This window comes from Phocoena sinus, chromosome 11, assembly GCF_008692025.1.
Source record: "Phocoena sinus isolate mPhoSin1 chromosome 11, mPhoSin1.pri, whole genome shotgun sequence".
Lineage (NCBI taxonomy): Eukaryota > Metazoa > Chordata > Mammalia > Artiodactyla > Phocoenidae > Phocoena > Phocoena sinus.
Window position 1 is genome coordinate 57,458,715 of NC_045773.1, and position 15,410 is coordinate 57,474,124.

General features: G+C 35.0%; 1 protein-coding gene across 2 annotated transcripts in view; it reads right to left on the bottom strand.

The window, feature by feature from the left end:
- KHDRBS2 (KH RNA binding domain containing, signal transduction associated 2) overlaps positions 1 to 15,410 on the bottom strand; it is a 721,722-nt gene that overhangs the window by 67,777 nt on the left and 638,535 nt on the right. For both annotated transcript variants that reach the window (XM_032650315.1, XM_032650316.1), the window contains one exon: positions 11,310 to 11,392. In XM_032650315.1, coding sequence (XP_032506206.1) covers positions 11,310 to 11,392 — 83 coding nt within the window. The remainder of the gene's footprint in view (positions 1 to 11,309; positions 11,393 to 15,410) is intronic.

Here is a 15,410-nt window from a genome sequence, read left to right on the forward strand (position 1 = left end):
CTGTACTGGTAGCCGCAGCTCCCCTCTATCTCTGGAGCTAGTTTAGGCAGTGCTCTGAATCCTCTCTCCTTGTGCACCCTGAAACAATGGTCTTTTGCCTGTTAGGCAGTTCCAGACTTTTTCCTGGACTCCCTCTCAGCTACGTGTGGTGCACTAGCCCCCTTCAGGCTGTGTTCATGCAGCCAATCCCAGTCCTCTCCCTGAGATCTGACCTCCGAAACCAGATCCCCAGCTCCCAGCTCCCACCTGCCCTGGCAGGTGAGCAGACAAGCCTCTCAGGCTCGTGAGTGCTGGTCAGCACCAATCCTATGTGCGAGAACCTCTCCACTTTGCTCTCTGCACCCCTGTTGCTGCACTCTCCTCTGTGCCTCTGAAGCTTCCCCTCCACCACCCCCCATCTTCACCAGTGAAGGGGCTCCCTAGTGTGTGGAAATTTTTCCTCCTTCACAGCTTCCTCCCAGAAGTGCAGGTCCCATCCCTATTCTTTTGTCTCTGTTTTTTCTTTTTTCTTTTGCCCTACCCAGGTACATGGGCAGTTTCTTTCCTTTTGGGAAGTCTGAGGTCTTCTGCCAGCATTCAGTAAGTGTTCTGTAGGATTTGTTCCACATGTAGATGTATTTCTGATGTATTTGTGGGAAGAAAAGTGATCTCCACCTCTTACTCCTCAGCCATCTTGAAGGTCTCCCCTTAATGTATATTTTTAAATACAAGTTGACTATTCAGGCAAGCAGTTAAGATGTCATCAAAATTAACTTTAAATTAACAAAGAATCAACAAATACAATGAATGCCTAATGAATAATTTGAAGAAACACATTGTTTCTTTCTAAAACTAACAGTTAACTTAGATACTTAAAATAAGTATGTCAAATGAGAATAAAAAAAGAATAGTGTGCATCAAGAGCTGAATTCCCACTCTGTTAAGGTATCTTCAAATAATACCAAATCCACTATTTGTGCAGAGGTCTGTGGATGTGTGAGAAAGTCACAAACTGAACTAGTAGATTAACTATGGGAAAATATCTCACATCCAATAACCATTTGTAAATTCAATCTCATCATTGACTATAGCTTGAGACATAAGAGAATTGAATCACAAAATGAGGGTGAATCACTTTATAGCAAGTTGTGACACTTAAATTAATAGGAAAAGATGTTATATTACAACTATTATTAAATTACTGAGTAACTGCAGTGCGTTATATGTAAGTTTTCATTAGAATTGTTTTTGTAGACTCTTAGTATCAAATATAAGGGCTCACATTAAACTTATCATCTAAAATAAATAGTTAAGTAATTTCTTTTTTTTTTTTTTCCTGCCTAGATGTATCCTTTGGTCAGAGACCTTTGAAAAGCATGCATATAACTCACTACATTCTTATTACATTATATTATATTATATTATATTCCCTCTGGATTGTTCAGGTATATAACAAGTCTGTTGAATCAATAAATCTATTTAGATTTTTCAGACAGTATTTATTAGTCTTGAAGTCTGAGGCCTCTGGAATTAACAAATGTGATTTTGAAGCCAACGTTTACTATTTGAATGAACATGAGAAAGTCATTTAATATATTTAAGCTTCAGTTTTTCTCTGCCTCAAATGTTATTGCAAGGATTAAATGAGATAAATATCCTAAACAATTAGCATAGCGGCCAGCACAAAACTAATGCTAGTTACCATGAAATCATTAGGGCCAAGCAGCCTCTGAACAACAGAACAGTGGTTCCCTCTGTGGGGGCTCTGACCCTCAAGGACCTAATTTATGCCAGAGTGTCCAAGAAGCTATCTCTTCAAAAATATATATTTATATGTTCATGTATATTGTAACTTTTTTTATTCTAAATGCTTTCTCATTAATGAAATACAAATTAATTTAAAAGCACTGCTGTTTCCATAGCAAATGTATGTCATTTTTTATATCTTCAAGCAACTGACACTAATATGTACAATGACTGTTCGCTGAGGTTTGATAATTATTTTGGATGTTGTGCAGGACCTCTTTTCATTTGCCTTCCCACTTCCACCCTTCTCTCCAGCCTGCTCTATACCTGGAATGACTAATGGCAACTCCATCTACTCAATTTCTTGTCCTTTGCCTCCTAATGGGTTCAGCCAATGGGAAAAAAGTGAGATCGGGGTATTAACTCCTGAGATTCCTCTTTGTGGGCTGGCCTCCGCTACCATTCTCTTTCAAAGGAGAGGCCTCTTTCTCTGTCAGAAGGCCTCTCTGACAGCTTTCTATCTTCCTTCCATTCCTAGTTTTTGGTGATAAACACATTGCCCCAGGGATACTAGCCCTGCACACTACATTTTCCCTTGTGGTTTCCTTATACTCTGAAAAGAGTTCCATTATTAAACTCTCTTCAAATTATCCTAATTTAAGAGTTTCATTTTTCACCTGCTGTGTAGACCCTGACAATTACAGATATTCCAAGAGAGTCTTCATTCTAGAAAACTTTGGGAACTACTGCCTTATATACGAGAAGGACTTTTATCTTTCCTCCCCCTAGCACATTCCGCCATTAACATACAGAAGAGAGGATTATTTTCCAGGTTGTGTGAGTCACACACCTGATTCATGCTTCAAGGGAAGTGAAGCCTTCCTTTTTGATATTTGCCTATTACAAATCTGCAGTTAGAAATTTAAATTGGAAAATTACAAATTCTTAATATTTCACATCCAAGTTAAAATCCTGTAAGAATCAAAGATCAGAATTGGTCTTTTGACTTTCATTTGCAATATTACTATTTGTCTCTAAGTACATGAAAGTCACTTTTTTCTACGTTTATGATTTGGATTGGTGTAGAGTCTTGCATTGAAAAGAAACAATTTGTTGGTAAAGACTTGAGAATTTATGTGATTTTAGAAGATTGATCTCTGAAAATGTTAATGACTTTGAGCAGTACATAAAAAAATAGGATATCAGAACATGAACCGAATTTAATATTTGGTCCAATTAAAGGTGTTGATCACAGGATGTAACTTGTCATAAGCCAAAGACTGCCCTGCAATTTGAAAGTTGCATAATAAACTCATCAGTATATTTCATTACTTTTTCTCCTCATAGACACAGAGCAAGAGAAAAAGATGGTCAGAGACACCTTATATCATTGTCATCTTTACCAGTCCTTAATGTGTCAATTAGTTGAGCTGCCTCCTAAGGAATTTTCAGCAAAGTCCCTTTTCTGATCCATTTGAAATTTTCCACAACTATCAACACCTTACAAGACAACTGGGGATTAATTAAAGTTGTTATAGTTTCTGAACTCTAGGTGAACATTTGTAGGGTTGTTACCTTGTGAACTTCCTTTAGACTCTCTATTAAAGATGAAATAATTATTCCATTTAGGCACCTGCCAGATCCTACTTTATAATTTCCACAAATTCTGTATTCACTTGTGCTGACAAACTAGTCATTTAAAGACCCTTTTATCTAAACCTTTTTTCTTTTATCTCAGTTCTGCTAAGTCACACAAAACATATTGTTTTACCTTCAAGTTTCTAAATCAGTATTTCTTCTGATTTGACCACTTTAATGTTGAAATAATACATTGTTTGTAAGTGATGGAGAAGTTTTATGTTCACATATTTCTCTTTATTTCACTTCTTTAAAAGCTTTCTCCATTTCCCTCCATAAGTCCAAATAATACTTTAAAAAGTCCAATTAAAGAACCACCACTTGAAAAAGAAAAAATTCCATACTGATTCTTGTAGAAAATAAACTTTCTTTCACTTCTAATTCCTAATACTTGATTACTCTATAGTAGTTGTTTTACTTAACTTAAATATACATGCAGTTTGCATATATGACTCCTCCACCAACAAATTATTAGGAGAAAATGTTAAAATATATTTAAAAATTGAAAAATATGTATTGTGACTGTATGGTGAGCATACTCTCTGGCCCAAGTAATCATTTAATAAGTGCTTATTTAACTAAACTGTTATTTACATCTTCTGTTGTCATAGTTGGATCAATAGAAGTAATCTAAAAGTAGATATTTAATTCATTATATAATAAATTTTCTCAGTGTTTATCTATTTCTATTACATGTAATAAATTATAATAATATATAATAAATTTTCTCAGTGTTTATCTATTTCTATTACAAATCACTATGATATTTAAACATTTTTCCTCACAGAGGAATCACTATGATATTTAAACATTTTTCCTCACAGAGTTTTCTGAAATAATAGTTATTTAGCTATTGTAGCTAACTTCATTCATTCAATAATGCATTCATTTATTTTTTATTCATTTATTCAATAAATATTGAGAACCTCTTGCATGCCAGACAGTATCCTAGTATTGAGTATATGTTTTTACTAAAATAGGCATCTTATAATTATTATAGTATAGAGTATTAGTATTGTTGTAACTAACTTCATGATGTTCTTTCTTTATCCCTTCTGCTTTAGCACTAAGATACCTCAGAAATAAATATATATTTTGTCAGTAAAAATGATACATAAAATTCTGAATATTGTATTCTCTTTGAGTGATGAGGCTCTTATTTTTTTAATCCCCATCATGTAGGTACATATTAGGTCTGACATTCATGCAGTCAATGATCATCTGTTCGGCACACACCATATGAAAGCCTCAATGTTAGGTGCTGTGAGGGACATGAGGGTGTATCAGACTAGGATTCTGGGCAAGTTAAGGTTGACAAGGCACAAATACACAAATGATCCCAACACAAGGCAGAAAAATAAAGTGCCGTAGAGAAATAAAGATATGATGCTGTTGGAATTCAGGGTAGAAACAGATTATTCACAAATATAGGATTAAGGAAAGACTTTCAGAAGACTTGGTTTTTGAGGTGGGTTTAGGAGGATGGGAAGAATTTAGTCACAGAAAATTGAATGGATAAGAAAGGGAAAAGAGAAGGTAGCAGAGTGCACAGAAAATATACTTTTACATATAAATTGTACTTCATTGAATCAAGATAAAATATGTTTTCCAGATTATTCTATAACACCATTAAATTTTATACATAATTATGTTCAATTATCCTAGTATTCACTTTTCAAATATTCAAGATAAGTTATTGTAATCCCCAATTATTCCTTAGGGTGAATCAAACCCAATTAAATCTAACCAGAATAAAGATGCAGAAAATTCCTCACTTTCAGAAAATTATCCCCAAATCTCTACAAATTGAATGTAGCTCTAAAGCTACATCAAGAAATGATTTTACTCTATTCTAGCAGTGCTTGTAGAGTGTGATAATTGTGTTTCTTCCAAATAGTTTCTGAAGCAAGTTACAGAACTTTATTATCACTATTTTTATGCACTAATATATAATGATGAGATAGAAATTTGATTGAAAATATTAACAAATGTTTTAAATACATAGCCAATTTGCATACTGTACTCTATTAGTGTCTGTGATGTGACCCAAAACTTTCCTGCATCCTAGGTAGCTGTGCTGTGTTCCAATATGTAACTGGAACAGTTAAGAGAGCAGAAGCTCTTGGCTTTTTTATTTACCCTACTACAAAGTAACCAAAGACTCAAAGTAAAATGTTCATTTCCATAATTATATCTTAATTTATGCTGAGCTTTAAAGGTCTCTGTTCACATGAGTTTTTTTTTTTTTTCTAATTGCCTAGAGTGGTTTCCCTAAATAGAATTCCCTTTCACCCCTTACACTATGATGTCCCCCAGGCCATGAAAATTTCACACTCATGCAATATGACACTCATCCATAATGACCTTAAAGTGGTTTCTTTCTTTGCCAGTTCTCTCCTCCAAATATTACTTAATGCATTCAAATCTCTTTGGGTGCCAATAAGTTGATCAGTAAATGGTCAATGTTATGATTTTGTTTCTGTGACAATTAGTCCTATTGGTTTCTGAGAATCACATATAGGGGCAGATCATTTAACTAATTATCACATGGATTCCTTTCCTATGAAATATGTAACTTATTTTCAGAAAAAATACTTAGGCAATTTATTTTTCTAAAGATGTATTTGTTTTATGCCAACTTTATTCATAATAGCAAAATATAGGAATAACTCAAATGTCCTTCAACTGGTGAATGAGGAAACTGTGGTACATCCATACAATGAGTGGTACATCCATACAATGAAATGCTACACCATAATAAAAAGGAACAGAATACTAATACACACAACAACATGAATAGATATGGAATGCATAAGAAGCCAGACTGAAAATGCTACACTTTGTAATGTTTCTACTTATATGACATTCTAGAAAAAGCAAAACTATAGTGACAAAAAGTGAACCATGGTTCCCAGGGCCTGGGGTGGAGAAAATATTGACTCTAAAGAGCAATAAGGAAACATTTGGGGCTGATTAAATAGTCCTATATCATAATTTTGGTGGTGGTTACATGATAGTTTGTATTGGCCAAACTTATACAACTGTGCCCTAAATGGGCAAATTTTACCATATGTAAATTATACTTCAATAAATCTAAATTTTAAAAAGTAAAAATTCATTAGTATCACAAATTTTGAGCCTATATAAATTTATTCAATAATCTCTGAGATCCATTAAGAAAGGAAAGAAAAATTTTTTTGCTTTTTTCATTTGTAATTCACTTTTATCTTTGATGATCTTCCCCCACCTTCATACCATATTTTATGAAAACATTTTGCTTCTATATAAGGATTGCAGGTGGTTTGAACTCAAAAATGAGGAAGAAGGGCTTGGAGAAATATGATTTTTATAGACTGAATGTTTGTGTCCTCCCAAATTTCATATATTGAGCTTGTAGTTCACTTAAAATTTTTTTTTAATTTTCTACTGGAGTAGAATTGATTAACAACATTGTGTTATTTTCAGGTGTACAGCAAAGTGATTCAGTTATACATATACTTATATATATTCTTTTTCAAATTCTTTTCTCATTTAGGTTATTGCAGAATATTAAGCAGAGTTCCCTGTGCTATACAGCCTTGTTGGTTACCCATTTTAAATATAACAGTGTATACATGTCAACCCCAAACTCCCAATTTGTCCCTCCCACCTGGGCCCCTGGTAACCATAAGTTCATTGTCTAAGTCTGTGAGTCTGTTTCTGTTTTGTAAATAAGTTTGTACCACTTAAAAAAATTTTTAAACATATTTATTGGAGTATAATTGCTTTATAATGGTGTGTTAGTTTTCTGCTCTATAACAAAGTGAATCAGCTATACACATACACACGTTCCCATATCTCTTCCCTCTTGCATCTCCCACCCTCCCACCCTCCCTATCCCACCCCTCTAGGTGGTAACAAAACACCAAGCTGATCTCCCTGTGCTATGTGACTGCTTTCAACTAGCTATCTACTTTACGTTTGGTAGTGTATATATGTCCATGCCACTCTCTCACTTTGTCACAGCTTACCCTTCTCCCTCCCCATATCCTCTAGTCCATTCTCTAGTAGGTCTGTGTCTTTATTCCTGTCTTACCCTTAGGTTCTTCCTGACCTTTATTTTTTCTTAGATTCCATATATAAGTGTTAGCATATGGTATTTGTTTTTCTCCTCCTGACTTACTTCACTCTGTATGACAGACTCTAGGTCCATCCACCTCACTACAAATAACTCAATTTCATTTCTTTTTATGGCTGAGTAATATTCCATTGTATATATGTGCCACATCTTCTTTATCCATTCATCTGATGATGGACACTTAGGTTGCTTCCATCTCCTGGCCAACAAACACATGAAAGAATGCTCAACGTCATTAATCATTAAAGAAATGCAAATCAAAACTACAATGAGATATCATCTCACACTGGTCAGAATGGCCATCATCAAAAAATCTAGAAACAATAAATGCTGGAGAGGGTGTGGAGAAAAGGGAACACTCTTGCACTGCTGGTGTGAATGTAAATTGATACAGCCACTATGGAGAACAGTATGGAGGTTCCTTAAACAACTACAAATAGAACTACCATATGACCCAGCAATCCCACTACTGGGCATATACCCTGAGAAAACCATAATTCAAAAAGAGTCATGTACAAAAATGTTCGTTGCAGCTTTATTTACAATAGCCAGGAGATGTATCACTTTTTTTAGATTCTGCATATAAGCGATCTCATTTGATATTTGTCTTTCTTTGTCTGACATACTTCACTTAGTATGATAATCTCCAGGTCTATCCATGTTGATGCAAATGACATTATTTCATTCTTTTTAACAGCTGAGTAATATTCCATTGTATATATGTACCATACTTCTTTATCCATTCATCTGTCATTGGACATTTAGTTTGATTCCATGTCTTGGCTATTGTAAACAGTGCTGCCATGAATATTGTGTTGCATGTATCCTTTCAAACCATGGTTTTCTCTAGATATATGCCCAGGAGTGTTGTTGGATCATATGGTAGCTCTATTTTTAGTTTCTTAAGGAACTTCCATAGCGTTCTCTATAGTGGCTTCACCAATTTACATTCCCACCACAAGTGGAGGAGAGTTCCCTTTTCTCCACACTCTCTCCAGCATTTATTGTTTGTAGACTTTTTTGATGATGGCCATTCTGACCTGTGTGAGGTGATACCTCATTGTAGTTTTGATATGAATTTCTCTAATAATTAGTGATGTTGAGCATCTTTTCATTTGCCTGTTGGCCATTTGTATGTCTTCTTTGGAGAAATGTCTATTTAGATCTTCTGCCCATTTTTTAATTGTGTTGTTTGTTTTTTGATATTGAGCTGTGTGAGCTGTTTGTAAATTTTGGAGATTAATTCTTTGTTGCTCACTTTGTTTGCAAATATTTTCTCCCATTCTGTGGGTTGTTGTTTCATTTTTTTATGGTTTCTTTTGCTGTGTAAAAGCTTTTAAGTTTCATTAGGTCCCATTTGTTTATTTTTGTTTTTATTTCCCTTACTCTAGGAAATAGATGGACAAAGATATTTCTGTGATTTATGTCATATAGTATTCTGCCTATATTTTCCTCTAAGAGTTTTATAGTATCTGGTCTTATATTTATGCCTTTGATCCATTTTTTTTTTTTTTTTTTTTCTGCGGTACGCGGGCCTCTCACTGTTGTGGCCTCTCCCGTTGCGGAGCACAGGCTCCAGACGCGCAGGCTCAGTGGCCATGGCTCACGGGCCCTGCCGCTCCGCGGCATGTGGGATTTCCCGGACCGGGGCACGAACCCGTGTCCCCTGCATCGGCAGGCGGACTCTCAACCACTGCGCCACCAGGGAAGCCCCCTTTTTTATAATTTTTTTTTTTTTTTTTTTTTGCGGTATGCGGGCTTCTCACTGTTGTGGCCTCTCCCATTGCGGAGCACAGGCTCCAGACGCACAGGCTCAGCGGCCATGGCTCACAGGCCTAGCTGCTCTGCGGCATGTGGGATCTTCCCGGACTGGGGCATGAACCCGTGTCCCTTGCATTGGCAGGTGGACTCTCAACCACTGCGCCACCAAGGAAGCCCACCTTTGATCCATTTTGAGTTTATTTTTGTGTATGGTGTTAAAGAAGGTTCTAATTTCATTCTTTTACATGTAGCTGTTCAATTTTCCCAGCACCAGTTACTGAAGAGACTGTCTTTTCTCCATTTTCTCCATAGTCTTGCCTCCTTAGTTGTAGATCAATTGACCATACGTGCATGGATTTATTTCTGGGCTTTCTATCCTGTTCTATTGATCTATGTTTCTGTTTTTGTGCCAGTACTATCCTGTTTTGATGACTGTAGTTTTGTATTATAATCTGAAGTCACACAACCTGATTCCTCCAGCTCGATTTTTCTTTCTCAAGATTGCTTTGGCTATTTGAGGTCTTTTGTGTCTCCATACAAATTTTAAGATTTTTTCTTTTAATATTGATTCTTCCAATCCAAGGACATGGTATATCTTTCCATATGTTTGTGTCATCATCCATTTCTTTCATCAGCCTCTTATAGTTTTCTGAGTACAGGTGTTTTGCCTCCTTTGGTAGGTTTATTCCTAGGCATTTTATTCTTTTTGATGTGATGATAAGTGGAATTGTTTCTTTAATTTCTCTTTCTGATCTTTCATTCTTAGTGTTTAGAAATGCAACAGATTTCTGTGTATTAATTTTGTATCCTGCAACATTACCAAATTCATTGATGAGCTCTATTAGTTTACTGGTAGCATCTTTAGGATTTTCTATATATCTGATCATGTCATCTGCAAACAGTGACAGTTTTACTTCTTTTCCAGTTTGGATTCCCTTTATTTCCTTTTCTTCTCTGATTGCCAGGGCTAGGACTTCCAAAACTATGTTGAATAAAAGTGGTGAGAGTGGACATCCTTGCCTTGTTCCCGATCTTGGAGGAAATGCTTTCAGCTTTTCACCATTGAGTATGATGTTAGCTGTAGGTTTGTCATGTATGGCCTTTATTATGTTGAGGTAGTTTCCCTCTATGCCCACATTCTGGAGAGTTATTATCATAAATGTTGTTGAATTTTGTCAAAAGCTTTTTCTGCATCTATTGAGATGATCATATGGTTTTTATTCCTTAATTTGTTAATATGGTGTATCACATTGATTGTGTATACTGAAGATTCTTTGCATTCCTGGGATATATCCCACTTGATCATGGTGTATGATTCTTTCAATGTATTGTTGGATTTGCTTTGCTAGTATTTTGTAGATGATTTTCGCATCTATGTCCATCAGTGATATTGGCCTGTAATTTTCTTTTTTTGTGGTATCTTCATCTGGTTTTGGTGGCCTCCAGAATGAGTTTGGGAGTGTTTCTTCCTCTGAGATTTTTTGGAATAGTTTCAGAAGGATAGGTGTTAACTGTTCTCTAAATGTTTGATAGAATTTGCCTGTGATACTGTCTGTTCCTGGACTTTTGTTTGTTGGAAGTTTTTAAATCACAGTTAAGAAAGGAAAGGAATTCTTAATTCCATAATATGTTTAAAGAATTTTCTTCTTTTTAGAGCACCAATAACATTTCCCTATCCTTTGTTTTAAAAATGAAAATTATATTTCTGGGGAAAAAATCCACACTGAACAAGTGCTTTGTTTTTATTGTTATCTTAATTATGAATTCACCAAAATAATATCTTAAAATAACAGTATTTTTATTAAATACAAGCTTGTTCAATGAGTTGATTGGTTATGATAATCATCTAGTCTTAAAAGAACACACTACTATTTCATTATTAGCAATTGCAAGATTATTACATTTTACATCTCACAGTCTAGTAAGCAACTGAATAATTCAGAAGGACAACGAATAAACCCACTGCTAGAAACTTTCACATAATGTAACTGATATTCAGATACAAGAAACAAAATAGCAGAATTAGAAGTCATCCTGAGAAGGATGTGTTAAACAACGTATACCTTACCTTTGTGCTTGGGTGGCATAGCTATTGTCATAAGTCTCATATGTCTGGTCATCGTATTCATCCCCATAGCCATCATCATAACCCTGAGGCAGAAAATGGTAGAAAGATGGATTAGCAATCAATTTAAGTAACTATGATCTGTTTTTGATTAATGAGATTTTATATCACTTTTTTTTTTTTTTTTTTTTTGTGGTACGCGGGCCTCTCACTGTTGTGGCCTCTCCCATTGCGGAGCACAGGCTCCGGAAGTGCAGGCTCAGTGGCCATGGCTCATCGGTCCAGCCGCTCCGTGGCATGTGGTGTCTTCCCAGACTGGGGCACGAACCCACGTCCCCTGCATCGGCAGGCAGACTCTCAACCACTGTGCCACCAGGGAAGCCCATTATTGAGATTTTATATAAGGTGACATTAATTTAGTTTTTATGTGTGGTTACTCTGCATCATATTTTACTAGATTAACAATTTCCATACAACATTGAATAAAATTTCATCTCTCAGATTTTAATATTTAATAATTAAATTCAGCATATCATTGAAGTAGCAATACCTACTCCTGGATTTATTTAGAATTTTGAGCAATACTAATGAAAACAATTTTAAAATTTCAAAATATATATTTTTTGAAAAACTATGCATAGATAAGAATAATTATGATAACCTAATGGTGACACTAATCTATTTGTTACAACCTTACTGGGATTTTTTTCTTCCTTAATAATAATCGAAATCATAATTAGGATTGTAACTAAAATCTGGATTCCTCAGTAAAGAAGATGTAGTAATTATTGTTTGAAAAAAAAGAAAGGGAAAATGTAAAGAAGAAAAGAAGGAAGAAAGAAAGGGAAAAGGAAGGAAGAGGAAGGAAAAGGAACTGAAATAAAGACTTTTCACTTAGTTGTGCGTTCTATGGCTTTTAAATCTCATGAGTAAAGTTATGTTGTGTGGTGGTTTAGTTATCTGACTAAATTCATGCTAACAAAGTTAATGCAGATTTGTGATTCTAGAATGTGCAAGCAAGCTAGCAAATATACACTCCAGTTATACATTGCTCTATGAGTGATTTAGTTTTATTTCCCTTTGTGGTCATTGACTTTATTCTTAATCATAGTCATCCATCTTGATTACTCTCAACTTCTGAGAAAACCTTTAGCTCTTCTGCTTCTGGATCTTTGTTGCTGTATCGCTTTCGTTGGAAAGTACTTCCATCCCACCCTACCAATTCTGTAACTCCATTTCAATCTGGAGGCTTTCAAATCTCTCTCATTGTGTTCAGAAATTTAAAGAGAAAAAAGTGCAGATGTGAAAGTTTCCATATTAATTTTGACTAAGACTTTTGAGTCCATTTAATCTGAAGACTAATATTTTTCATCAACTTAAGGAAGTTTTAAAAATGTTACTTATTTATTACTTTCACATGTGGTTTACCCGTTATATAATGTTATTTTGAGATTTTCTGTCTAATCTCATTTTTTTGTATTTTTCCATTAATGATTTCCATTTCATCATATTTTTGCTCTGCAGTATGGAACAGTTTCTCCATTTGATCTTTGAATGTCCTAATTAAGTTCCTATTGATGTTTTAAAAAATTAATCTAAAGTTAATTTTTGTATATGAAAATATTGCATAGAGATTATTTTAAGAGTACTGAAAGGTTTATGTCCAAATATCAGCAGCTACTTGTCCCTCTCCAACTTCCAGTTCTCATTTTGCATTTTTATCTATTATTTTAGTAGTATTTAAGCAGTTATTTTTGTGTTATTAAGTAATATGTTTAAATTTATGTTGTTTGATTTATGAATTTTAGTGGTCTTTCTATTGACTGGCAATTCATGTTGTGAAGGATTTAGTTCTATTGTAGATTCCTCCCAATATGTCTCCCTATAACTGTCTTCCTAATATAGTTTCATCATAATTTTTCATTAACTAGTAAATATCTACCTTGTTACTGAGTAATAAATAATTATTATTCATAAATGATCCAAATAGATTAGTATAATTCGGTTTTATTTTCATATCTTTTTGTTTCTCCTAAAGTTAGTAATTGTTCATTTACTTTACTATTTTCTTGGTTTTCTATATTAGAATTATTTGTCTTCTATTGTCCCAATAGTTATCCTAATCTAGCAATAATATTTCCAAATATTCCAAAACATCAGATAATCTCTCACTTCCTTTTGTGCTTCATAGAGACCAACTCCCACAGGACCAGATCATTGCACTGGTCTAGACTGCTGAACTCCTGGGCCTGAAGGCAGAGTAGTTTTTCTCAAACCTCCCACCCACCACTGTTTGCGTGGAATTCCCCTTTACCAAATTCCATCTTCTGCTTGTTCTCATTTCTTCCTGAAACATCTCTTTCAGTAAACTCTATTAAGAGGTATATTGGAGAGAAATATTTACATTCTCTCTCTCTCTCTCTCTCTGTCTCTCTCTTCTCTTTAGCTTCACTCTCCCTCCATACCTAGCTTCTATATTTTACTTTTTTGGGTGAAGAATTTAAATTATACAGAAAAGTTAAATAATAGTACAATGAATTCAACTACTCTTCATCTAGATATGCCAATTTTGTCCCACCTACATTATCTCACTATATATATATATGTATATATGTGTGTGTGTGTGTGTGTGTGTGTGTGTATGTATAAATATTCTAAGCTGTGTGTAAGTCTGCTCCAGAAATATATTTCATCACTAAATAGCTCAGCTTGCATCTCCTGAGTATAAGGATATGCTCCTACATAGATACAATATTACTCCCTCAAAAAAGTTCACAATAATTTCATAATATCATTTACTGTGAAGTCCATAATTAAAGTTCTGTTATTGTCAAAAACAGGACTTTTATAGCTTTTTAAAATTTATTTTATTTATTTATTTTTGACCGTGTTGGGTCTTCGTCGCTGCACACTGGCTGTCTCTGGTTGTGGTGAGCGGGGGCTACTCTTGGTTGCGGTGCATGGACTTCTCACTGCGGTGGCTTCTCTTGCTGTGGAGCACGGGCTCTAGGTTCACGGGCTTCAGTGGTTGTGGCATGTGGGCTCCATAGTTGTGGCTCACGACCTCTAGAGCACAGGTTCAGTAGTTGTGACGAAGGGCTTCATTGCTCTGTGGCATGTGGGATCTTCCTGGACCAGGGCTCGAACCCATGTTCCCTGCATTGGCACGTGGATTCTTAACCACTGAGCCACCAGGGAAGCCCCTATTTTGTTTTAAATCAGAATCCAATCAAGATTCATGAATTACATTTAATCATTATATGTTTAGTCTTTTTGGAACTAGCATAGTCTTCCAGCCTTTTATTGCTTTTCATAACACTAACTTTTTGTGTAGTCTGGACCAGTCTTTTTGCAGACTGTCCCACATTCTGAATTTGTCTGATTATTCTCATAATTACATTCCCACTGAATAGTTTTGAAAGAACACTACATATGTGATATTGTGTTGAACATTTACAAATTTAAAAATTCTAGTTCCACACGACTGATTGGTTGAGTATAAAAGTTGAGGCTGAAGATTATTTTCAGTCAAAATTTTGAGGGCTTTGAGTCAATGTTTTCTATCATAACATACCTGTGGTCTTGAGAATTCCTGCTACTTGTATGTGACCTAGTTTTGTTTTGTCTCATTTTATTTTTTCCGTTTCTAGATGTTTTTACATTTTTCCCTGATGTTTTGAAATTTCCCAATGTTGTGTCAATGTGTGTGCATTTCCTTTTATTCCTTGTGCTGGGTACTTAATAAGCTCTCTCCATCTGGAAGCTTATACTCTCTAGTTCTGGGAAGTGCTTCATTTTTCTTCTCACTCTCTAGAACTCTCACTAGTGAGATGTTGGATCTTCTGGATTGGTGCATTAATTTTATCTTTATGTCCTATGTGATATCTCTTATTTTTTATTTTACTAATGAGAGAATTCTATAAATTCATCTTCCAACTATTCTATAAAATATCCACACATACGTTCTAATAACTACTAGGGTGTGGAGAGGAGATTTCCTTGTATCAGCATCCTATCCTCATCCCAAGGTCTCATCTCCTCTCGGGTAGAATAAGAGTTAACAACGCAGTTAGAATTCTCAGTGCTGCAACTGGCAGTGCCTGT